Source organism: Halichoerus grypus, chromosome 14 (genome assembly GCF_964656455.1).
Source record: "Halichoerus grypus chromosome 14, mHalGry1.hap1.1, whole genome shotgun sequence".
Lineage (NCBI taxonomy): Eukaryota > Metazoa > Chordata > Mammalia > Carnivora > Phocidae > Halichoerus > Halichoerus grypus.
The window spans coordinates 19231198-19256991 of NC_135725.1; the positions used below are offsets into that span (position 1 = coordinate 19231198).

Consider the following 25794-nt stretch of genomic DNA (forward strand, 5'->3'; position numbering starts at 1 on the left):
CGGGCACAGGCCAGACTCGACCAAGAAGCAGGGGCAAGGGCGAGCAAGATCCCACCCATCTCAATTCTTTGCCCAAGCCACCATCCAACTGGAAGAACTGAGTTTATCTTATAAGAAATCATCAGATAGGTAGACAGATTAAAAAAAAAAAAACCCACCTCCACTCCACTAGTCAATTTCCTAAATGAAAAAATTTAATTTCTTGCTAAAAATGTAAGCATAATGTCAAACTCTGTAAAATAAAGTATACAGAATTGGAAGTTGGCTTTCTCTAAGAACCATTTACCTTATGGGAAGAAAAAGAGAAATTAAAGCAATTTGGCCAGAAAGCAAACAGGTACCAAAGGACATTTGCTTCTCCAAAAATACTCCTTTAGTTCTACATGGAAATTTGAACTCACAGAGGACAAGGAATCAAAAAATGATTCTTCCTTCTTTAATGATCATGGCTGCAACCCAAACTTCAGGATGTGTAATAAGGAGTGATTAAAACGAGCACCCACAACGTACAATGCCCGGGGTGTGACCGTCCACACCTCCCCTTTCCCCAAAAGGCAGTGATGTGTGAGAGGCCCACACAGGCTGGGCAACCTGATGTACCTTCTATGACAGGAGACTAGGCCACAGATGAGGAAGGAAGAGTGGATGTATCTTCTCTCGATTTCTCTATTCTCTTTTACACCAACACAAATTAAATATGAGGTCAAATTCAAGTAGGGTATTTTGGGCTTTACTATATCTTTTAGGTAAGTAAACAACAAAGTTATAGACTTGGAATCAACCAGATATTCATATTGAATGACAGACTGTGGGGAATCTGTCCTGAAATCTAATACCTCCCGTATCTTTATTGACAGAATTAACAAAAACACTTATTTTTCCTGATGCAATTCTTTATGAATCTTACTGTTAATAGGTTCATCTACTTTCCTCTGAGAATGAACTGGGTAGGATTACAAATACTAAAAGTTGGAAAAAAAAAAAGTTAAGTGTTCTTGACCTTGGAAGGATGTTCCCACAGAATAAAGGATTGAAATTCAATAGGAATAAGTACTCCCAGCAAGTGAGGGGGGGGGGGGGGAGATTCATTCAAAAACATGATAAAGGGAAATGCAAAAATGCAGGGGACTGTACTGAAGATCACAGATGACCACAGGTTAAAACAGGGCTAGCCATGCAGTATTATATTGAAAAATAAAAAATAAAAACAAATAAGATACTGGTAGAGAAAAGTTACAGAAGCCCTCTGCACTCAAAATTGCTCTATTTCTTGGGATGATTTATTTAGACAAAAGACAAAGATTTCTGGACTCACTTATCTCTCGGTTCAGGAGAAGATGCCGAAATACTATCTACTCTGACTTCATAAGCATACTTCAAGTGCTGGGTTCCATTACAGGTATTTGTTTTTTTAAGAAGAAAGCAACTAGGATGATAAAGGACAAGGTTTCTTTCCTGCCTTTTGATAAATGATGGAAAGAACTCATGTTTCATATAAAGAAGAAAGCAAGGCCTAAGAGTGTCATGAGGCCAACCTCAATTAGTTGGAAAAGTAGGTATGTTCCACTGGGTTCCAGAGTCCCGGTGTCCCCAAAGGATGGAAGCTGAAGTGAGTTTCAGGACAGATTACAGCCCAATATCTGAAAAGTTCCTAACAAACAGAGACGACAAAAGAATTAATTCCTCTCAGGGGATGATGTTCCCATCACTGAATACAGAGGCAACAAGCTAAGGATAAACTGGGGGACCTTACAGAGGTGACTCAAGCATGGGGTGCAAGCCTGGACCTTAAAGCACATTCTTAACTGGGATTCTATAATTAAAACTCTTCATGAAAAACTTCACATGTGTTAATTACAGTCATCAAGACTCATAAAGCAGACTTCCTGGAAAGAAAGCAAAGGGCTCTAAAAAACAACAACAATAACTTCCTTTCTACCCCTCAGAATGTACAAAAAAAGAAGAAAAAGGAGAGAAAAAAACCTCATCTGCGTTAATAATAGCAAAGCACTTATCAATCAGAAGCAATACAAATGGACCAAAGAGAGAGAGCCCGCTGGGAATATGCACAGCACTTCTGCTCATCAAACAGTGCAGGGCTGAGGTCTGCAAGTGGCAAAGGTCCTGACATGGAAGGGTGAGGAAGGGTAAGGAACGCCTTGCTGAAACTCGCCTCGCTACCTACACAGCTGTGGAGGAGCTAAAGAGAAAGCGTACAGCAACCCATCCTAGGGTTTCCTCTGACCAGGCAGGGTGGACGGCTGAAAGCACTCCTACTTTGGAAAGTGGCCTCAGAATGCAGAGAAATATACCCAATGGAGGCACAGAACCCAAATCCCATCAACGGCAAGACGCCATTCTGAAGGATCTCTCATCAAAGTGGCTGGCTCCCCCAAAAGAGGAAGAACAAATGGGCCTGGGTGTAAAGTAGAACAAAATGAAGCCGCAGCAAAGCTTGCAGACTGAGGCTGCGCCCTGCCACAGAGCCTTCCGTACCACCTTACTCTGGCAAGCGGGGGACGAAAAACAGAACACAGACCATGGTCTCCCAGCCCTCCAGCTCAAGTGCTAAGGGAAGGACAAGAACAGGCCCAAGACAAATAGGGAAGGAAGTCAATGAGATTCCACCCACACCATTTTTGGACAAACAGTAGGGCCAGACAAAACTGGGAACACTCCAAAGAGAAACTGAAGACAAGGCACAGAACATGCAAAAAGGAAAATGAAAGCAACACTCTGGAAGATTTACTCTAGGAAACAGAAGAAAAAAAAAAAAAACGACATATAACCGTTCTGGACCATTAAGAACATTTAAGAAAATGTGGGCTGTTTTAAATAGGATATTAAAAAAATCGAATACGGTAAAAAGAAACTGTCATAGTTAAGAAAGGACATAAGGAGGGGAAAAAAATGATACTGCGGAACTTAAGAATGAAATCGAAGAATAAAAACTATACAGCAGGAACTTCCGTCATTCCAAACCTACTGACTAGCACATGCCAGTTATAGGCCAACCACTGCCAAATCAGTGTGGCAGGGAAGAAATCTGAGCAGGTCACACAAGGAAAAGAATGGAGAAATGAAGCAATTAGAGGCAAGTTGACAGCTTTGGTAGAGAAACAACAGAGGTCCAATATACGAAGAACTGGCGTGCTAAAGAAGCAAAACATTCCTGTGGAACAGAGAAGATATTCAATGATAAATCAGGGAAAATCCCTGAAATGAAAGGATAAAGATATAGATGGAATGGGGTCAGAGTGCTTCAGGATAAATAATAAAGAATGTAAAACACTGAAGCAAAACCCGGTGAAGTTACTAAACTTCCGTGCTAAGGAATGAAAGAGACATCCAGAGAGAAAAAGCAAATCACAAAGAAAAACCCATTCTGGCTGCCTGCAGCCTTCGCATCAAATGTAGATGTCAGGAAACACTGGTGCAATATTCACCACGTGGCAAGCAATGTGGATGGAAAAGATGCATAGTCCGAGAATGCTATCCCCTGCAAGCCGTCGTTACCACATGAATTCCACAGAAAGGCATTCTCAAATACACAAGAACGCAAATAAATATATTATCCATGGACCCTTCATGAAAAATCTATCTGAAAGTGTAATCGAGCCAACTCATAAGCGAATGAAAATAAGTAAAAGCAGACAATTAAAGAAAATGAGAGAAGAAATATCTGGTGATGAGCGTTTAGTTCAATACAGACTTAATGCTAAACATGTAGTTTTAATTATAGACACAAATATATATAAATACTAAAATCTATGAATGAATGCTGAATAATAAGCAATACATAACAAAATACTTTGATGGGTTTCTTTAGGCTTAACTAGAAATGATTTTCTGTGATCATCCCAGGTATTGAATATGAAATCAAAAAATTAAGAGTTTTAGAAAGTGTGAAAATAAACTAACTCTGGGTATGAACTCTGCACAACTACAGAATCATTTGTGAAATGTTAATGTTCACATAGGCTGCACGATCAAACGTTAACTTTAAAAGTAAGAAGGAGGAGTACAAGCAGAAGGAGAACAAACCATTTCAGGATAACAGAAGATATACTGAATCTCAAGAGTCAGAAAGTTGTAATCAGGGGAAGAGTAGAATACACAGAATATGGATTAAAAAAAAAAAGAGGGCAGGGCGCCTGGTGGCTCAGCCAGTTGAGCAGCTGACTCTTGATTTCGGCTCAGCTCATGATCTCAGGATCGTCAGACTGACCCCCACATGGGGTGCCCAGCTCAGAGTCTGCTTGTCTCTCTCCCTCCCCCTCTGCCCCTCCATGAGCTCTCGCTCTCTCTCTCAAATAAATGAATAACAACAACCCAAAAAAAGAGCATGGAAACTATCCTGAATACCAAGTATACCTCTCATGCCAACTGACACAAATATCCTTTTTACATTCAAACTAAGGAAATTTCAGTTTTCTGTATGTTTAGCCTTTCAGTGACCATCAATAAAATTACAGGGACAGACTTGAACTTTCAGGAAATTGTCCTTAGCCACAGACAAGTTTACGTTGTTCTTTTAAGAGTTTGATCATTTGACACATTCAGTGTTGTCTCAGGGAAGACAGAAAAAATAAACTATATATATAAAACAAATGTGTTAGTATTAGTAACCATTAAGATTTAGAGAACCCTTATAAGTCTGGTATCACTAACTTGTCTGTAACAGGAATAAGAAAAATTCAGAACATGCAAATTACATACCAGGGAAGCAGAGAATGGAAGTGACATATATCAGGGGTTGGTAAATTGATCGGGCTTGCTGCCTATTTTTGTAAATAAAGTTTTATCTGAACACAGCCATATGCATTCACTAATAAAGTCTGTGGCAAAGTTGAATAGTTCCAACAGAGATCATATGGCCCACACAGCCAAAAATATTTACTCTGTCATACTTTACATTAAAAGTTTCCCAACCCCAGGGTGCCTGGGTGGCTCAGTTGGTTAAGTGTCTGACTCTTGATCTCAGCTCAGGTCTTGAACTCAGGGTCATGAGTTCAAGCCCTATGTTGGGCTCCACCCTGGGCCTGGACACTATATTTAAAAAAAAAAAAAAAAAAAGGTTTCCCAACCCCTGGTAATAGGTAAACAAATTTCTCCATTACACGGGCAGGAGGGGTCCAGGAAGGGGGGATGGGGGGTCCAGGAAGGGAGCAGGGGGTGGGGGGAAACAATAAATACTATTCCATCTCTGAAGCTGATAAATTGAAAAACATAACCTGAAGAATACCACTAGAAGCTATACCGACTACCAACAGTAAAATTAAAAGCAGACTATGATGTTTCAAATTATCAGAGGTGGAAAACACAACAAGACACCCAATACAAACCAAATGGCGAAGGAAGGCAGAAAAAATGGAAAGAGGAAGAGAACTACCAGAAATCAATGAAAGAATCGGAAGACAGAAATCAGATGCAAAAAAACCAATCGTATCCATGATATCAACATGTATAAGTAGAATGAACTCACCTATTTAAGGAAAAAGACTCTAAACTGAGGGTAAACAAAAACAAAACAAAACCTTTGAGAGGAGCAACAAGATATTAAGAATAGTTGAAAAGAGATGGAGAAATAGGGCAAGCAAATGGAAACAAAAGACCCATATTAACACCCAACAAAGTTGAATTCAAGATAAAACAGAATTGACTTACATAAGAAGGTAAGATTATACGATGAAAGTTTAATTCTTGCGGACATTTTTAAGGTATATGAAAACAAAATACATCTAGAGAACAAAAATCTCTGGAAACAGGAGATATTGCCATAAACACTAGAGTTATGGAAGGCTAATTCTCAGTATTTGCCAGATTCACAATATAATATAAAGAGGTTCACCACAAATATAAGCAATAAAATTAAATAACACTCATAAATTTATGTTTTATTACATATATATACTTTATATATTCGTAGAATAAGAACGGACTACATATTAGGCTACAATATGTTCCAAAAAGTAAAAACAGTACAGACCACATTCTCCCATCAAAATGATGTTAAGAGTAAGAATAAACAACAAAAATCGCACTTAGAAAATTTTAAATTATCTTAACCCTGGTTCAAAGATAAAAATCAAAACCATAATTTTAGAATGTCTGTAAAAGAATGATATAAACACTATATAGAAACAAGTAGAAAAATTCAAAGCTTTAAACACTTCTAACTCAAATCCTAAAATAAATAATCAAACAATTTCAATTCAAGAAAATAGGAAAAGGACGACCAAATGAACCTACAGAAATTGCAAGAAAGAAATAAAAGCAAGAACAAGTAACACGGGTGCCAGGACCATACAATGGGGAAAGAATTTATCTTTTCAATAAATGGTACTGAGACAACTAGATATCCACTTATTAAAAAAAAAAAAAAGTCAAAACCCTACCTCACATCATATACAAAAATCACCTCAAAGACCTACATCTAAGACCTAAATCTATAAAACTCTTAGAAGAAAACATGAAGGTAAATCTTTGTGACCTTGGATTTAGCAAGAGTTTCTATGTTTCAAAAGTACAAGAAACAACCAAAAAAATAAATTGAACTTTATCATAATTAAAAACTTTTTGTGTTTCAGTACAATTTTGTACATGGCCAAACCTGTCCTATAATCTTTTCAGTTCTATTTTCTTTTCCCCTTGGAGACATTCATCCTTCTGTAGATAAATGGTCAATTTCCTAGAAATACCTAAGCTAATAAAGTTGAAGTTAAAAATGATTAAAAAAAAAAACCTAACTAAATAATAAATTGAGGTATTTGTTATTTTTGTAAATAGGTAGTATAGAAAAGAAAATAAAGACTGTGTAATAGAAATTAATCCAATAAAATACAAATAAATAAGAGATTTTTTTTTAACCCATCAATTGACAGTCACTAATAGAAACTAGAGGTGGGAAAGTAAACTAATACAACCTTTCTGAAAGATAAGGTGGTGAGGTGTATCAAAATTTAAAATAAATCTGTCATTTGGCTGAGGACCTAACTCTGAGGAACTTACCTGCTGAAGGGTCAACTGTGCAAGTATACACAATGGATCCCCTACAATATTCACTGTAGCATTAATTATAACATTTTTTAATGGAATAAAACTATCCATCAATAAGGGTCAGGTATAAATGATAGTGTGCTGGTGAATGTTTAACAGTAACTTCTCCCAGTGGGAGGGGTAAGCCCTGATTTGTAGCACTTGCCTGTTTCCACCGGGAGGTGTAAATACTCCCCATCGCGGCTGATTTCAAGCGATCAAAGTGAAGTCTTTTGAACAGAGAATTTAGAAGAAATGTTTAGTCTTCTGAACAGAGAATTTAGAAGAAATGTGTACAACTGGCTTTCATGAGTAGATACAAGCTAAGTGCAGCATACCGCTGTATGAATGAAAATACACTGGAACAACAAAAATACACTGCAACTCTAACAAGCCATAAACATGATGCAAGACTTATATTAACATGGCAAGATATCCACTACATATTACTGTTATGTTTTATATATATACTATAACTACATGTTTATATATATACATATATATAAATATATACAATATATACATATATATATATTTTATATATATACATATAACTACATGTTACTGAAAAAAGCCAATTACATACAGAACAACTTACGTTGTATAATCTGTAACAGTATGAACTTACGTGTATTTCGTTGTCATTCAGAAGAAAAAGAATCATACAACAGTGATGTATTAAACACTACATTCAAACTAGTTTTGCCTGTAGCAACAGAAGTATATCTAACTTTCATGTAGTCTCTAAACCAGATTAAGATCTTCATTTTAAAACAGAATAGCAAAAGATCAACAGAGTTGGCTTCAAATTAATTAAAAGCTTCTGTATTAAGTAGTACGAAACAAAGAGAAAAAAACAAAAGACTGGGGTTAAGTTATTTACAGTAAATATGAAAAAGGCTAACTTCATGTGTATGTTCAGAACTCGTAAATAAACAAAGGAAATAAAGAGACAACTTACAAAATAAGAGATCCAACTAGAAACAAATACATGGGCAAATGATTATTCTCACTAGTGATCACATAAATGCAAATTTTAAAATTACATACGATTTCTTTGCTGATACCCTCATAACATTGCTCATGATGTTGCAAATCGCAATCACTTCAAGATGTGTTTTAGGTGTGTGCAATCAAGTCCTAGAATTTTTCATATCCTCGGACCTACAATTAACATTTCTATTAATCTATCCTAATAAAACATGTGTGTTTAAAAAATGATAACTCCAGGGGCGCCTGGGCGGCTCAGTCGGTTGAGCATCTGCCTTCGGCTTGGGTCGTGATCTCAGGGTCCTGGGATCGAGCCCCCCATCGAGCTCCCTGCTGATCAGGAGCCGGCTTCTCCCTCTCCCTCTGCCTGCCACTCCCCCTGTTGTGCACGCTCTCGCACTCTCTCTCTCTCTCAAATAAATAAATAAAATCTTTAAAAAAATAAAAAATAAAATAAAAATAAAAAATGCTAACTCCACCAAGAATTTCATCACAGCATAATTTTAAAAATGGTTACATTGGGGGGCATCTGGGTGGCTTAGTTAAGCAACCAACTCTTGATTTAGGCTCAGGTCATGATCTCAGGGTCGTGAGATCGAGCCCCAAGTCAGGCTCACGCACTGGGTGTGTAGCCTGCTTAAGATTCTCTCAGTCTCCCTCTGCCCCTCCCCCCTCAAAAAAAAAAGAGAAAATGGTAACATTGGGAGAAATATAAATGTCCCCCCCAAAAAACCAGAATAAGCAAGCAAATTAACATATATCCTCTAAAAAAATAGTATACAGGGGCTCCTGGGTGGATCAATCAGTTAGGCATCCAGTTAAGCATCTGACTCTTGGTTTCCGCTTGGGTATGATCTCAGGGTCATGAGACAGAGTCCCATGTAGGGCTCCGCTCAACAAGGAGTCTGCTTGTCCCTCTCCCTCCATTCCTCGCCCTGCTCAGGCACTCTCTCGCACTCTCTCTCCCTCTCAAATAAATAAAATCTTTAAAAAAAAAAAAAAATATTATACAGCAATTCTAAATATTAATACGAAGTATATTCAGCCAGACAGAAAATGCTTACAACATAATGTTAAATGACCCCGTATGATTATACCTTTGCAAGAAACATAAAAATAAAATAGCCTAGAAAGGATCACACACACACAAAAAAATCATGTTTCTTAGGTTAGTACACTTTGGATAAATTTATGAATAAATTTAAAAAGTTTTTCAAACTTTGTGTAAAAACCGATTCCATTATTTTATAATATTTCAAAATCACTGAAAAATAAAACATAAAAAACATTATTGTACACCTGAAACTACTGTAACATTTTGTCAATACTATACTTCAAAAAAAGTTAATATCCTTTAAAAAAAACAATTATTAACAAAGAACGGACTGTCATTCTTTTGGAAGGCCAACATCAAAACAACACAATGTATTTCTTAGGAATGTAAGAAAATTCTTAAGTGGAAGAAAATAAACACTTCTTGATTCAAACTCTATTAAGCACAATGGTTTTTCTAATCATTAAACTTCACTATTTTAGAAAACAATCATACCACCAAAGGCTAGCTAGCTCAAGTGCTCTTATTTCACTCAAAAAATAATAAAATACAATATAAATTCAGTTGGTAGCATACTGTTTGAAGATACATTATATAAAAGAAGAATATATTTAATAGAAAAAAAATAAATCATTGTTTGACCCTATGATTCAATACACTGGGATGCACAATGCACTAATTAACTCTGGGAAGGATAGATCATAATTTGAGTAGCAATTCACAGACTCTAGGGATTTAGAAAAACCCTAGACAAGATTCTCTGTTCCTGTAATAAGCATGGCCTGGAGTGGAAAGCCCTACAGTATATGTGTTTCTCAAAGGACACAACTGGGGATTTTGATGAAAATATATTTGGAGTCAAGATTTCCTAAGAAATACTATTAATGAAGTCCTATGATGTTCTCCATTAAAATGCAACCTTTTGCCAAGAATTGTATGGACAGGAGAATACAAATTGTTTATCAGAAACTAATCAAGCAACATACAGGTATCTTCTCTCACAGAACATGGGAAACTTTGGGGACTCATCATTACAAGAGATGCGTATGCACCCAGAATTTTTTAGTCATTTCTAATGTGCTCTGTATAACTTCTCAGATGGTGACCCAATGCATAACAGGAGAAACAAGGATGTTCATACCATTTATTAGTCCTTGAACACATCATGGCTCTTCCATCTCTAGACTCTGTATCCCCTCTAAGCTTGGCTCCAAGAGGAGCCAGTATTATGCCAATTTATTCGTTCTTGACCCATGAGGAATTGATTGGTAATAAAAATAGAGGTTGATTTCAAGTATCTTTTGTTTCAGCACTCCCTAGCTCTGCTTTCAAATTATTCAAAATTATTCAAATTATTCAAAATATATTTGCCTACATTTCGAGCCAAGAAATCCTCATAAGTCGATTTCTATCTTGGACGAAAGCAGCCCATTCTGAATGTTGGCCATAAATGGAAACAGGCTCTAGGGCCTACTGAATAATCTACTCCCCGGGCTTGGATGTGATAGCCCAGAATGTGAACAGCACCAATTGACAGGTGCCTTTCTCAGCTAAAATTACAAGATTACTTCTGTATTACGTGCCTCCACCTGAGTGTGATCCACTTGGCAAGAGCATCTCAGGCTACTACTCATCTACTTATCGCCCCGGGCAACTGGCAGGTGCACTGTTACAGGAGAAGCAAGCCAGGTGAAGCAGATTTCCTGGACAAGGATCCCTCAGGAGACATTCTAAGAACCCATCGCCAGATTAGCAGAGTTCTCAATACAGTAACAGATGCACTTCCATCACCTTAAACAGCTGCCAGATACAAAACAGAGAGGGAGAAAGAGAGAGGAGCCACACTGTAAGTTTCCTTTATAATGTGTGAATGGTTTTTCTCAGGACACTGCTTGACATATGAGTTCTGTGCTTGGTCTACGTAAGCACCTCTGGGAGTGAAAGGTCAGGAGAGAATGCACACAACCAAAACTCCCACCGTACAACCCAGACTCCTATGCTTGCTCGTCTCGCCCCCCCCGGATCTAGGAGGGGAAGGCACAAGGGACGTGACAACGAGGAGGAAATGCGGCAGGGCAGTGGGGCTGGCAAGAGAAGCTGCACTGGCCCCGCTCTTGCTGAGCAAAGACACCAAGCCAAGGAGCAGAGCACCTCTCCTTTGTTCTCCAGAGTCTGGCAACAACACCCTCTGCCCAGCCAAGCCCGCTAGATCCCCCATTACTCTCCTTCGCCTGTGACTCTTCTCCTTTTCCCCTGCACCTGTCCAACTCCAAATCTGCAATCCAGCTGAAAAGATCGTGAGGGAAAGGCCATGGCCGGGAGGAAAGCAGGGGTCAGTAAATGCCAAACACCTGCCCGGCACCTCCAAGGGAATTAGGCGCTTCTGAAGACCCAGGCTGAGAGTCTAGCTGTTCCTTCTTTTTTTTGTCATGGAGCCCTTTCTCCAGAATGCAGACAAGAGACACAGGAAGTCACCTTCTTGAAGTTTCTCTGACATGGCCATGACAATTGAGGGCAGTTCAGAAAAGCAGCCCACTATCTGTTTTTCTGGTTCCAATGAAAGCCCCATGGCCGGGGCGGCAGGGAGGGGAAGAAGCCCATCCCTGGGTTAATTCTAAATCTTCCCTGGAAGGCCCTAGAAAAGGGACCTACCGGCTCCAAATACAGAGCGGTCCCCCAAATGTGCTCCACCGAGGTGTATGAGGACTCTCGGTGCCCAGGTTCAGACGGCCAACCTGCTCTCACTGGAAACTGCAGAAATGGCCTTGGGCAGCAGAGATTCCCTGTAAGCAAGTGAAAAGCATTGCTTAAAGGCCAATGAAGGGGGAAAATTTAAAAAAAAAAAAGGTAGTAGTAAGGGGAAGGTAGTGGCCTAAGGGTACCTACAAAAGCACCCGGGCCACTGCGCCTGCCCCTCAGGCTCCAGCCCCGCGCCTGCCAGGATACGGCCCTTCCTGCAGGAAGCAAGAGACCCACGCTGATACGACAGAGGCTTCTGATACCATTCCCTGGGAAGGCAGTGAGACTATCAGCAGCAGGCCAGGCGGCCAGAGGAGCCGCTCCGGAGCCACTCGCTACTTACTGCCTCTTCACTCTTCCCCAGAGCTGTTGGAGCCGCCTGCAGGGCGCTCGGAGACTTTTCGGAGGGGAAGGAGAGGATAGGGAGGGCAGCCAGGAGCCCCCCAGACCTGCCGACGCCTCCGGGGCAGCCTGTCCCTGCTGCAGGGCTGGGGCTCGGGCCCCGCGTCCAGGGAGGAGTTCGCGCTTTAGAAAGTGGCCAAGGTGCCGGGGCTGCGGAGGGAAAGCAGAGAAAGTTTCAAAGCAGCCCTTAGATTTGGTCCCATCTCTTCATTCTACAGGTTTCTAGAGAAACAGTGATGGAACAAACGAAAAGAAACACCTTCAGGTTAGTTCAAAGAGATAGGGCAGGAGTCCCTGACTTCCCTTCCGTTACAGGTTTTTAGAAAAAAATCCACATAACTAAGCCAAGATGCAGAGCCACGGGGTATGCATTTGGCCGAATAAACTCCCACAAGGCCAGCAAGCCACTGCTTTTGCCTGATTTACCCGTTTCCAAAAGTCTATCATGAGCGTTAGAAAGACAAGAGTTAAACACTTAACAAGTAGCCTGGCATTCTTTTAAGGGCAAACTGGGAACAAGAAATAAAGTCATCCTGTATTATTAGAACAAGTCACAGGAAATGGGTCAGCTCTTTAGGACAGGAGGAAAACTGCATTTGCCATCTGCAGAAAGAACATGTAACGATGCAGCTCTGAAAAGTGTAGGTCCTAAAATATCAATTCACATGGTCAGAAAGTAACATTGCATCTTTGCCTTAAAAAAACAAAAACAAAACAAAACAAAAAAAACCAAGGGAAAAAAAAGCCAAAAAAACCCAAAAACCTACTCAAGCTGCCTGGGTGTAACAAAAGCAAAGGCCTCGGCTAAGGCTAGCCTCCCTGTCTGTACAGAAATATAAGTAGGAGAGGTTTTAAGGCTCTCCAGTGGCTGAGATGAGAATGTTCAAGTCATGAAATGAGAAAGATTCTCTATTACTCAACACAGGCCTCCATCACCTTCCTCCTTTTCTAGCAAAGGCACTGCATCGTATTTTGGAAGCCAGGGGCGCATGATAGCTGGCCCAGCACTGGCTCACTCACTCTCTGGTGGAAATCGTGAACCAATCTCAAGTCCCTGCCCTCTGGGAAAGGAAGGAGAATTGTGCATGTTGTTCAATTAACAACGGATTCTGTTTTGCCAGACTAAACTGTTGCTAAAGAAAGTTAATCATCTCCTAAAAGCACATTCACAAGTGTCCTTTTAATGTATGAAAGCACCCAACTTCCCCCTCAGCAGCTCACAGCCACGTCTGAAAGAAGCACCAAGTTGGAAGTTCCCTAAATCGGAAGGAAATGCGCATGCCAGTGAGTCCTGGCACGGGGCGCGCTGTAATGCAAGAGTGGATGGGTGGGTGGCATGTGCACGCAAGGGCTATTTGGGGGACCTCTGGCCAACAGCTTGAATAGTGGGGGGGCAGTAAGACACCGGAGCACTTGTCTTTAGAAGCAACTCATCAGTTGCAGCCACCAGGAAATACAGGGAGGGTGCCACCAATCACCGTGCTTGCTCCTACGGCAAAAGAAAACACAGGAAAGAAACAGGAACAATGAAGACTTTTTTTTTTTTAAGTTTTAAAAATATAAAAAAGCAGCAAAAGAAAAACTCTTCTGATTTTTTCACAAGTGATGGTGAACAAAAGAACAACAACGACAACAAAAACGTCAGATTGCGGGAAGAGGCAACGAATTCATCATTTCAGTTCTCTAACGGGGGGGAAAAAAAACTCAAGGCTATCTCTGAGAAATATGCAGGAATAGGTTTCTAAACAGCACTCTTCACTTCCTGCAACAGAGCCAAGAAGTCTCACTCTAGCTCTTTTTCTTTAATTTGTGGATCAATTATTATTCCCTCTGTGAGGTTTCAGGAATATAATGGCATTAAGAACATTCGCCTTCCCAACTGCCCCACAATCCATTACACACTTCCTTGAAACAACGACTTTGTTTCCAGAGCAGTCAAAGCGCTCACCGTCCAAAATTCATCCTGTAATAAAGGTGCACGGAATTTTTAAATTTCAGAGGACTTGTGTGTGTAACAGTTTTCCATTCAAACTGCTGCATAAGCTGCCACTGGCTTTTCAACCCGAAACAGTATGAGAATGTTCAACTGAATCATTCTCGCTAGACAATGAATGAGAAGCAGGCAAGGGGACAAAGACGATTGCCGAGGTAAAACAGAACTCCTTTTATGGTGCCCCAGGTGGCCCCGAAACAGCAAAGAGGAGCGGCAAATGGAGAACACGCAGATGATGCCCCTTAGACGAAAGCAAAAAGTTTAACCTTCACGTCTTGCAACTGCTCTTTCTTCGGGGGAATCCAGCTGCCCACCCTGCCCACACCCTCGCACACCCGCGAGCCCCCGGGTTCCGGACAAAAACAGAATCACAGTAAATTGAGCGAGGTTTTGTGTTACTTCGAGACACAAATCAACAAGAGCCCCCATCTTTGCCTTCATGCAGCTTCCAATCCAGTTGGAGCTCAGGGCAAGTGGTCAGTAATCATTTCTCCCAGTTAAAGACAAAAAACGATATGCTCCAAGGAAATAATTCTCAAGATCATCTGCTTTCCCCAGTTGTGTAATCCCCAGAAAGCTTCTACAATGGCCTTCAGATTATTTTGTTTTTTGCTTTGTATTAAGAGCCAATAAAAAATCCAACGCCAGGAAGGATAAAACTCAGAAGGACATGTCCGTCCGAGGGCCATCAACAGAGAAACAACAAAAACTGTGAAAAAGTGCTTGTAGTCTTTCCTATTGACAAATAAGAAATTAGGAGTGTCTCACCCAGCACATTCATTTGCATACATTAGGTGCTTACTGTTTGTTCATTTGACCAGCATTCTGTATGCAACTGTTCTTTCATAAGATATGCCTGTTTAAAAAAAAAAAAAATTGGAGGAAATGTTTATTTTCCCATACCTGGCAAGTGTTTGTGGAATAAATGAATTTGAAATATGTTCATAACTTCATTTTTAATACTCATTTTGTTCTTAAAATTCAACCATGAAGACTTTTAACAAAATATTCTGCACTGATCTCAGAAATGATAGCTAGGTATAATGGTCAACCCCAGAGCTATTAAGCAAATGCAGATTTTGGTTCTCAGCATCAAAATACGGATATTTATTTTTGTTTATAAAGTCCAGATCCATGGCCACCTAGGATTTATGAACTCATTTCCAACAGCCTGGTTAGGTCCTTTTCTCCCTTTTCCTATATGTTAGATGAGAAATCAGACAGATTTTTACATATCAGTAACATAACAAATCAAAGGTGATTGTCGAACAACTTCCTATAATTTTATTAGTAACAGCTGTTCACACAAAATCGTCTTTGGGTCTGAGAATAGCTGTCTTTAATGTTACTCCATTCGGCAGAACAAGATAAAACATACACTGTTTACTGTAGTCAGTTATTGCCACAGATTTAATTACCAACAATCACACATTTTACCTTCTATTGCTACTTCACACTTGCCTAGGATTATTTCTGCAGAGATCTTAACATTGCTGAAAAGCCACTATAAAAGTTTCCTTTTGAAAAACGCCATCGCCCTCCCTGTTTCAACCAGGAAACTAGACTTTAAATTTGTTGCTACAAATACTTGTATTTCCCTCAACCCAAAACATAGAGTCTGGAGGAAACAGACTCCCTCCCTCCACCTTCTTAAGAAGAAAGCAATCCTAACCTTCTTAAAATGGCTTCTCTTTCCCAAGATGTACCATTTGAGCTCCCTATTTTTCCTCTACAACACCCAATCAACATTTCCATTAATATCAACAGAATAACCTCCCCTTAAAGAAAAATTAATATGAATGCTGGAATCAAAATCATCCTTGGAAAATCTAGTTCATTTCTTCTCAAGTGTAAGTTTGCCTGGATCATGAAGAAAAATCTGTTCCTTTTTTCTGCTAAGTTTAGCATAGCACGCAGCCTCACAACTGTGAAAGCTGTTTCACGTCCTTCAAAATTCATCTGTAATAAAAATCAGAACTATATTAAATAGGCACCTCTGAAAACTGAACATAAGCCATCTCTTATAAAGGAGAACTGGGTTGTTGTTTTGTTGTTGTTTTTAATGAGAAGGAGTCTATCAAATGTATTTGTAATAAACAAAATGGCCACTAAATTACCCTTCTGGTTCTCCTTCCTCAATTTACCTAAAAATATTTGTATCGATATACAGGGGATAACTCCACTGTATAGTATGATTTTAATGCATGCCAAGTTCCCATATGAAGAAATAACATGTAAAGAGAAGAATGAGTTACATGGCAGATCTAGACAATGAATCTACATGGCTCAAGGCAAAAATCTTACTCTGAAGGCTTTGCTATAGAGTCCAAGCTACAAGTCTGATTTTCATGAGGGATGCTCCCATTTCACCCTCCAGATATAAACTATAAGTACTTTGTTTCAAAGAAACAAAACAAACAAACAAACAAAAAACAGAAAGAAAAAGAGGAAATGCATCCACATACATCCTGACATTTAGAAAACATATTTAACACTTGGAAGCTAAAAGAATAGCAAAAACAAAACTCATTGGTTTTAAAGCAGCCTCATCAACACCGTATTTTGGTTATTTCCAGGGAGATGCTGTTATTAGGGCTGCTTACAGGGATCCCTGCATTCTGCGGTTCTGAGTGGCCATCCTATATGGCTATGAACTTCTAGGTTCATTCAAACCCTCAACCCCCATTCTTCTCCAGTGAACTCTACGGAGGGGTCGTGGGGCAGGCGCGTTCATCCAGACCCGCATGAATGAACTCTCCCTACTGTCTAAATCTGCCAGAGCATTCCCAGCCTTCCAAGTCCCCTCCTGCTCTATAACTGCTCAGTTTTCAGGACGACTGTATACCTCTCAATTCAAAGAGTCCATCTGCAATTCTTAAACCTCTGTATTTAATCACTGCGGTTCTCATCTAACTGTATAGATAAATCATAAAAATCTCTGCAGTTGCCACCTCTGCTCTGGAGAACTTAGAACGCACTCTGTTGAGCGTATCATGGAGAAGTGTATGGCCAAAAGCTGACAGGGTTAAATTAGCTTCTACACAATAAAAAGTAATCAAGATATGGAATGGTTTCTTTTTTTTTTTTCCTTGTAAACTTTCATACTTTAAGCATGACTGTTAGCATTCCCAAATACACCCAGCACAGAACTGTAATACACTGACTGGTGCAGTATGTGATGTAACATGTTACATTAACACTTCCGATTCTGGAATGCACTTACATTCAATTGGCTCAAAGAGTTACATAAAATTTTTTAAAGATCATGAATTTCATCTGCCACAGATTAAAAATCATTACATATCCCTGTATCTCCATAATTTATTCATTATTTCATGGTCCCAATTTCTATCGGGAGGATCAGAAATAAATGTACTCATTGAACAAGTACTTATTGAGAGCATGCTAGGAGTTAGATATTTATTGTGCTAGAAGTTGGGGTTTAATAGTGAGCAATACAGACACAATGCCTACCCTCCTAAGCTGCTGGTCTTGAATAGGAAGAAAATCCACAATCACGTGTGTAATTCAGTTAGAAGACCAAGAACATACATTCTTCTATCTAAGACTGGCCTAAACAGCCTATTTTCAATAGGTGGAATCCAATCAATTATAAAGGTTTGCTAAATCTTCCTGTTTGATGATTAAGATCCTAAGAGTCAAGATTTTAAAAACATGTAAAACAAGAACAGGTTAACAGGAAATGTATCTATACCTTCAAGGAACTGAAAAAATTTCAGCATGAATATCTGTGACTGAAAGCAGGGATTCGGGGCGCCTGGGTGGCTCAGTCGTTAAGCGTCTGCCTTCAGCTCAGGTCATGATCCCAGGGTCCTGGGATCGAGCCCCGCATCGGGCTCCCCACTCTGCGGGAAGCCTGCTTCTCCCTCTCCCCTCCCCCTGCTTGTGTTCCCTCTCTCACTCTGTCTCTCTCTGTCAAATAAATAAATAAAATCTTTAAAAAAAAAAAAAGCAGGGATTCAAAGCCACTTGTTGTATATAGACTTAAAGACACATTAATATTAAATACTGTGACCTACATACTACAAATAGAAACATTTAGTTAATATTCATAAATATTAATCAGTTAAAGTAAATGTACTGTACACCCACAAAGCATATAAAAACTTAAACCAAGTTAAAATAAGGTATTCTCTCACATATATATGTAGAATATAGTTTTCTTTGAGGTGTCAAAGAAAAACACGTAAATAAATTCAGAGAATGAATACGCTAAAGAAAACAAGAATTCATTATTAAATATGGTATTTTTACAGTGGTAAGTTTCTGGGTTCATTTAAAAAAAAGTAAAAATCAAAAAATATTAGTACTATGGAATTTGGAATACACTGGCGTAATTGCTGTATGTGTATCAAAACACCCCAAATTTCACTGGTATACTTTCATCTAGGCAGGTAACCACAATTTTCTTTCTCGTTTCTTCATATTATTAATATATAAAATAATTGGTGGACAAAGGCAAAGGTCCCCTGCCAAATAAATCCATTTCCACTAAAATGGCGTCATGTCTTGAACTAAAATTTACTTTGAAAATAATTTTATACTGAATGTCATTTAAATCTAAGAGTGACCCCTCCATTTAAATAAGATAGTTAAAAATATTGGTAAATCTTGACACTGTGAAAGGATAAATCCTATAACCTCCTTTGGACAGGTGGGACAGGAAGATTCAGTGAACTCATCCAAGCAGCCGATGGGAGAGCAGCTCTTCAAACAGAAGCCCTCCCCAACACCTTGCCTGGTTCAAATCAACCATCATTTTCCCCCTGGATGCAAAAAATTGTGAAATCACACGCCCGCCCGCACGCGCACACGCGCGCGCACACACACACACCCCTGCATTTAGTAGAGAACATTTACTGTAGAAGTAGTATAGGTATCAAACTCATTATGCTACGAAAGCAACATACCTAGAAGACTAAACTGTAACAAATCTTACATGATGCCTAGGGGTCTGTGTTGCTAACAAAAAGCTGTACAATTTTTAAATGTTACTAACGAACGTAGGTGCTAAATTAATGCCATATTCTTCCACCACTTCTAATAGACCATATTTGGGGGCTGGGGTGAGGCTGTATTAAACCCCACTCAAATATCTAATAAGAGAAAAAGTTCTCCATTACTACCACTTTAGCAGTAAAACTGTTTCATTTTTTTGCTCATGAAATCATCTCCCCAAGGGCGTTTTTAAAGCACCATATGTTACTGAAATACACAGTATGTAATTAAGTGTCCATATACGTGTATTTGCCTGAAAGTCTTCCTCCTAGACATTCAAACAGAGGCCTTCAAACAGACAAACCCCCCGGGGTTCTAACTCATAGCTGCTGGAAACCTCAAGCTGTCACATTTCAGACAACAGGGACGGCCTGAGAGATCTTAAACGCTGTATTCACAGCTAACCATAAACAAAGACTGTAAACAGGGCAAAAGAAAACCTATTCTTAAGTCTAAAACACATGCTTTTCCCCTTTATCGTGCACTTAAACACTCTATGCCTATTTCTCTTCCCCTATTTTTCTCAATCTTGAGAATTTGCAACATATTCAATTACACATTTTTCAGCCGTTAGAAGTAGGCCAAAATGAGAATAAAACATTTTTTTTTTAAATCTTCCTTTTCCAATTGCATTTTTCCCCTCCCCTGGCTTCATTCCCTAAAGCCCACCTCTTTTATCCAGCGCTCTGCCTTCTGTTCCTTATAAACATGTGCACATTTATCTAATCTGGTTTCAAGATGAAGACATAAAGCATGGCATGTGAGTTAACCATTTGTAACTATTTGTGATCATTATATTTTGTTCTCTCTTATAAATGATCCGGTAGATAAGCAGTTCAGTCCCAAAGGCAACTGGTTCCTTGAACCAGGAGATGAAATGCTCAAGAAAGAAACTGCATGCTTCTTAAATCTGAACTGACATTACAATATTTCTTTCTTCCAGACATGTCTGAGAAACATATTTATTATTCACGCAAATATCTTGAACACAAGTGCAGACATTTTTCAGGCCTGTTACTGCAAAGCTGTTTGCTCTCCCTACCACCATAGCTCAGAGTTATGTCACCCTGGCTCCTGTGTGTACCCTGATCCTTGATTCTGAACATTCTCTCAAAGATAATTATCAATAGAATTCCTATTTGAGAAATGGCATTTTTTTGATAAGTTAGTGTGAAGGCAGAATGTTGGGGGTTTTGGGGGTTTTTTTTTTTAGAGCTAAAGGGAAATTTTTGCTATACACTTCCCGTTTTCCTTCCAGTCCAGATCCCAAAGATACTAAAATGCTGTCCGTTTTAAACAAAAGGTTTCTATTTGTTGCCGTGAGAGTAATTGAGAGGCTGCACTGGTTTTCAGTAGTAACTATTGTGAATTCAGGCCTACATCTGGGTTGCCTCATTAAACAAAAGAAACCCGTCGCTGTCAACAACCACACAGCACAACCCTCCCGTATCCCTCCTCTTTATCTGGAAGGAATGGTGCAGACGAGAAACAAGCCTGCCACCATCCACTGGTCAAGAAACTCTTCTGGGTCCCTCCTTTCGGTGGTCTGGTGGCTAGAGAACAGCACTTGTGTGACACATCTGAGCTTGCCTGCCCGCCCCCCCCCCGGAATACATAACCCCCCTTTCTTTGGAAGGCCAACCACTCAGCTCCCTCATCATCACTCCTTTGGGAATCCAGTCGCGAGGCAGCCCACCCTACCACCATTCCCTTCTGACCCCAGAAAGCACTGACAATGGATGCACACGGGCCACCCCACCGCACGCCGTCCCCCAACGTGCCCCGGCACAGCTCGTCACTCTCGGATCACACACACACACACACAGCTCCCCTCTCCAGCACGGGGCGCCATGGCCAAGCCACTGAAAGTTCAAGCCCGCTGCCCACCTCTTCCCACCCCCGCGCCTCTGCCCCGAAGTGATTTGCCATTTAGCAGATGCACAGCAGATAAACGCGCTCCCCGAAGGCACAGCCCTCGGGGATACCAAAAGGCACACGCCGAGGCCCGGGCCAGGGCAGCCCCGACCCCTCTGCGCGTGTGTGTGCGCGCCTGTATGCGCGCGCGGGGGGGTGTTACGCGCCCGCGCGCGCCCGCGCGGGTGCAGGTAGTGGCCGGGGGCGCGCCCGCCGAGGGTCGGGGCGAGCCGCGGGCGCCCAGGGGCGGGGGCCGCGAGGGGCAGTGGCCCCGGGGGCCCGGGGGCGACGGGCGGGGGCCGCAGAGGCCCGGCGGGAGGGCCCAAAGCGGCCGGCCCAGGGCTGGTACTCACCAAGCAGCAGCAGCTTGAGCTCCCGGCGGGCGTCCCGCTTGTCCCTGCGGAGCTGCCGCTCGATCTCGTCGTTGATCCGCCGGGCTTCCTTGGCCTCCTCGCTCAGGCAGCACGCCATGATGGACTCCAGAGTCATTCTTCCAAAGTGCCTCCGCTGCAGCCCCGCCGGCACCCCCTGCTCACACGCGCGCACACACACCCTCCCGCCCTCGCTCCCCCGAGGCAGCGGTGGCCGCCGAGCCCCCGCCGCCCGGGCGCGCGTCCGGGACGAGCTCGGGGAACGGCCGCGGGGGCCGCGGCCAGGGCCGGGGCCACCAGGTGGGCCGGGGGGTGCGGCGGGAGCGGGCGGCTCGGGCCGCCGGGAGGAGCGAGGCGGGCGCGGGAGGCGGCCGCGGGCGCTGGCTCGGGGGGCGCGCGAGGGAAGGCCGCCGCGCCCGGCCTCGCTCAGACGCCCGCGCCTCCTTCCCTGGGAACGGGCGGCCCGCCTCGCCCCCCGCGCCGCCGCCGCCGCCGCCGCCGAGGTTCCCCTAAGCCCTGCGCCCGGCGGCGAGAGCGCATCCACCGGGGCGTCCCCGCAGCGAGCGGCCGCCGACGGCTCCCCGCGCCCGGCGCGCCCGCTCCTCGCCGCCGCCTGACACGGCTCCTGGGCGCCCTGGGCCCTGCCCGCGCCCACCGCCCGGCTCGCGCGCAAACCCCGCTCGCCGGCCCGCCCGCCGCGCGCTCCGCCGCCTCCGCCTCCGCTCCGCCTCCGCCAGACGCCCACCCCCGGCCCCGATTGCCAGGCGCGGAGCGGCTGCTCAGTGCTCGCCCTCCCCCTCGCCACACACACACATTTTCTTCTTTCTCTGAACTGGAGCACAGATCCGGGAGGGAGGCGGCGGCGGCGGCGGGAGGAGGAGGGGAGGCGGAGGGAGGGAGGCGGAGGGAGGGAGGGAGGGGAGCGGGGAGGCGGTGCCGCCCGGCCCCTCCTGGAAGGCTTTCCTGGGCTCGCAGCCGCCCCGGCGCGCCTCCCAGTGCGGCTCTCGCCTGCCGCTCCCCGCCTGGGCCGGCCCCTCGGGCTCTGCGGGCGCCTCCCGCTTCCGCGCCCCGGTGTGGGCTCGCGGGCGCAGCGGTTACGGCCGCCCCCCGGCGAGGGGCGGGCCGGGGCCGCCGCCAACCTGCCGCTGCCCGCCGGCCGCCCGGGCGTGGTGGAGCAGAAATATGGCGGCCTCGGCCCTCGGCGGCGTCGCGGGATGCAGCCCCGCCAGTCCCCAGCCCGGGCGGGCTCCGCGAACCCTCGGCGCGGCTCCCGGCCGGCGGCCGCCGCGCTCGCGTCCCCCGCTCCCGGGCCCGGCGCAAGTCGGCGCCCCGGGGCCGCCTCTCGGCCACTTCTGTATTCTTTCCCGTCCCTATTTCGACAACGCCATTCGGTTAGAAAAGTATCTCGCGTCACCTCTGACCCCAATTCAGTTCTGGAACGTAGGATACACTCAGTCGTGGAGTGAGACTGAGGAAGAAGAGGCACTGTCGCTGGTTCCCGCAGGGAGGGGTGGGGGTTAATAGGCGAAACTGTCCACAAAGTTACGGGAGACAGAAATCTAAATCCTGAGCTGCAAAATGAAGCTGTCGGAGTTTCCAAGAGCCCCCTGATGGCTTCCAATTTTTCATGCCATTGAGGTTGTTTCTGTTCTGTTTTGTTACAAGCTCCTCTCGTGTCTTAGAAAAAGCACACGATGTTTAACAGCCTAGTAATCAAATTTACCCTTCTGGCTGAGATTGAATTATGGTCGATTTACGGGAAAATGCAAAATAATGTGGAAGAAAGGGATAGAATAAAATAGGGGGAAATGGGGAAAACAAGATTGCCCCCAGCAAAATCCCCTTCTAGAGCCCACTTTCGATTGAGGCACTGTACTTTAAAATGTGTGCTTATTTTGTTGTCCTACTCGACTGATAAATGGCCAAAAAAAAAAAAACCCTCCTGGCTCAGTCAGGTTTTAGTTGGTCTAGTAACTGCAAGAGGTGAAACTCAGATTGCTTCCTGCTTTAATGGAAACTGTGGTCTCAAGAGTAAAGTGTATTTTGTGAAAGGAATCCCTTTTCCACATTTTATGTTTTCTGAGCTGTTTCTGGAGCAACCTGCTCACCCAGGGTGTAAAGTAAGGTCATGACTACTTGACTACTATCGCTACAGGTCGAGAATGTACATGGGCGCCTTGGATGACAGGTGTGTGACTACCTTCTTTCATGACACACACACACCAGGACCCAGATCAAACAAGTCATGGAGACATTAGATCTACACTTTAGGCTCCCTTTTTAAAAAGAATATCCGGCCTAAAAAATGATTAAATTTCACATAGGCCAGGAAAGCAGAGAAAACAAACCTCACCACCTTTATACGAACCCCTATAAAAAGCCACTATACTTTCTGTGACATTAAAATCTAAAGTTAAGTGACTAATGAACTTAAAGATTGAAATTCAATATGCAGAAATTTTAAATGGCTTCAGGGGAAACATTTAATCATAAGTTTGCATCCTCTAATATATGTATATGTATGAGTTTCAGAGAGATACTAAATACCAAAAAAAAAAATCAAATGACAGGAAGCTTCAAGTCTCTGGTTTCCTAGCCAAGGACTCTGAGATTTTTTTAAATGCCTCTCAAACTGTACTATCAAGCTATCAGGTAATCCATTTTGACTGAATTGACATAACTTTTGATGAAAGGAATTACACTATTTGAACACATTATGGGGTACAATCAAAATCTGCTTTGTTACCCCTGAGTCAGGAGTATGCCTTGGTACTTAGTAGATATTTGAATGGACAAAACAAATCAATAGGAGGATGTTTCTTCAAATATTGGAAAGAAATCAGGAAGTAAGGCAATACTCTACAGTGATGAAGCCATATAAGATGACAAGGAAACAGGAAATGAAAATTCAAAGTCGGAGCCCAGATCTATCCAGAAACCTTTGCATATATATCTGGAAAGCATTTGCCAAGCAAATATTCATACAACCTAAGTCAAGCAAACAAAATCCATGTGGAAGCTCCTGAAGTTATTAACCATATATCGGAAGTAGATACCCTAAAATATATAACTAAACTTGGATCATATTACAGAGTCCCAGCTCATTAAATTAACACGTATTCACTGCCTACTATGTGTAAATAAGGAGAAAGTGCAGGAAGTGAGAGATCCAAGGTGAACACAGTATGATCCTTGCCCTCAATAGGCTTACAGTCTTAAGGCATGAGGCTCTGAACAGCCATAATAAAAGACAAAATGAAACCAATTTGTATTAAAATTGGGATAGACCTAACAGTAATAAAGGCATAAAAAGGCAGGAATAATTCATTCTGTTAGAACTAGAGGACACGTCACAAGAAAGGGATGCATCTTACAGAATGAACAGGTTTTCCATAAACACATATCTATGTCACGTAAAGTAAATCAGCATTTCCAAATCACCCCCAGACAGACAGTGAGATGATAAACCATTTTGAGAATTCAAGGGCAGTTACTAGATGGCTGAAAAGCAAACCACACAACCCTAGGGGCATGGAATGCCAGAGGGAGATGTGACGACTGTCACCTTTTCTATGCTATCCCGAGCTGGACACCTGCCCCCACGTTCCTGTCACCCTCTCCTGTGGGGACTGGAAAAGGAAAGCAGTCGAAGGCATCATTCAGTCTCCAGGGGTGATCCTAGAAAAAGAGAGTGAAAGGCTGAACTCTTGTAAAAGGAGCTCCTGGGGAGGGAAAAGCCTGCACTGCTCCTGTTCCCAGAATCACTTAGCACCCCTGTAATGGTCTATTCTCTCTCGCTCTCACTCTCTCTCTCTCTCCCAATATTAGAGCTACTTGAGAGCAGGGATCTTGTCTTTCATAACTGTTTTCAGGGCACCCAAAAGAGTGCCCAGCCTGGAACAGATACCCAGTAAGTGATGAATAAACAAAAGAATACCAGAACCTACCTCGACAACAAACAGACTCCCTGTCCCAGGCATTGCATTATGCCAGATGCCTGAGGCATACGAAGCCCTTCGAGCCTTAATAATCTGGGCAGACCGTCCACATGCATAAAAGAATAAACAAGAATGCAACGTGAGAAGCACTCACGGCTAACCTACAGCATAGAGAATGGACTGCTACAGGAGTTCAGAAGGAGTATGGGTAGACACGCGACGGTCACCTGGAAGACCAATTAGGAGTCAGCATGAAGCACTGCAGATCCTACAAGAACTGGGAAAAAGCTGTTCTGTGCAGAGCTTGCTGGCACAGCTGTCTAGCCACGGAATAAA

General features: G+C 42.7%; 1 protein-coding gene across 1 annotated transcript in view; it reads right to left on the minus strand.

The window, feature by feature from the left end:
• Positions 1 to 21860, minus strand: part of GNAQ (G protein subunit alpha q) — a 305482-nt gene extending 283622 nt beyond the window's left edge. Inside the window, exon 1 of the mRNA XM_078061320.1 lies at positions 21503 to 21860. Coding sequence (XP_077917446.1) covers positions 21503 to 21638 — 136 coding nt within the window. The 5' untranslated portion in view covers positions 21639 to 21860. The remainder of the gene's footprint in view (positions 1 to 21502) is intronic.
• Between the last annotated feature and the right edge of the window lie 3934 nt (positions 21861 to 25794).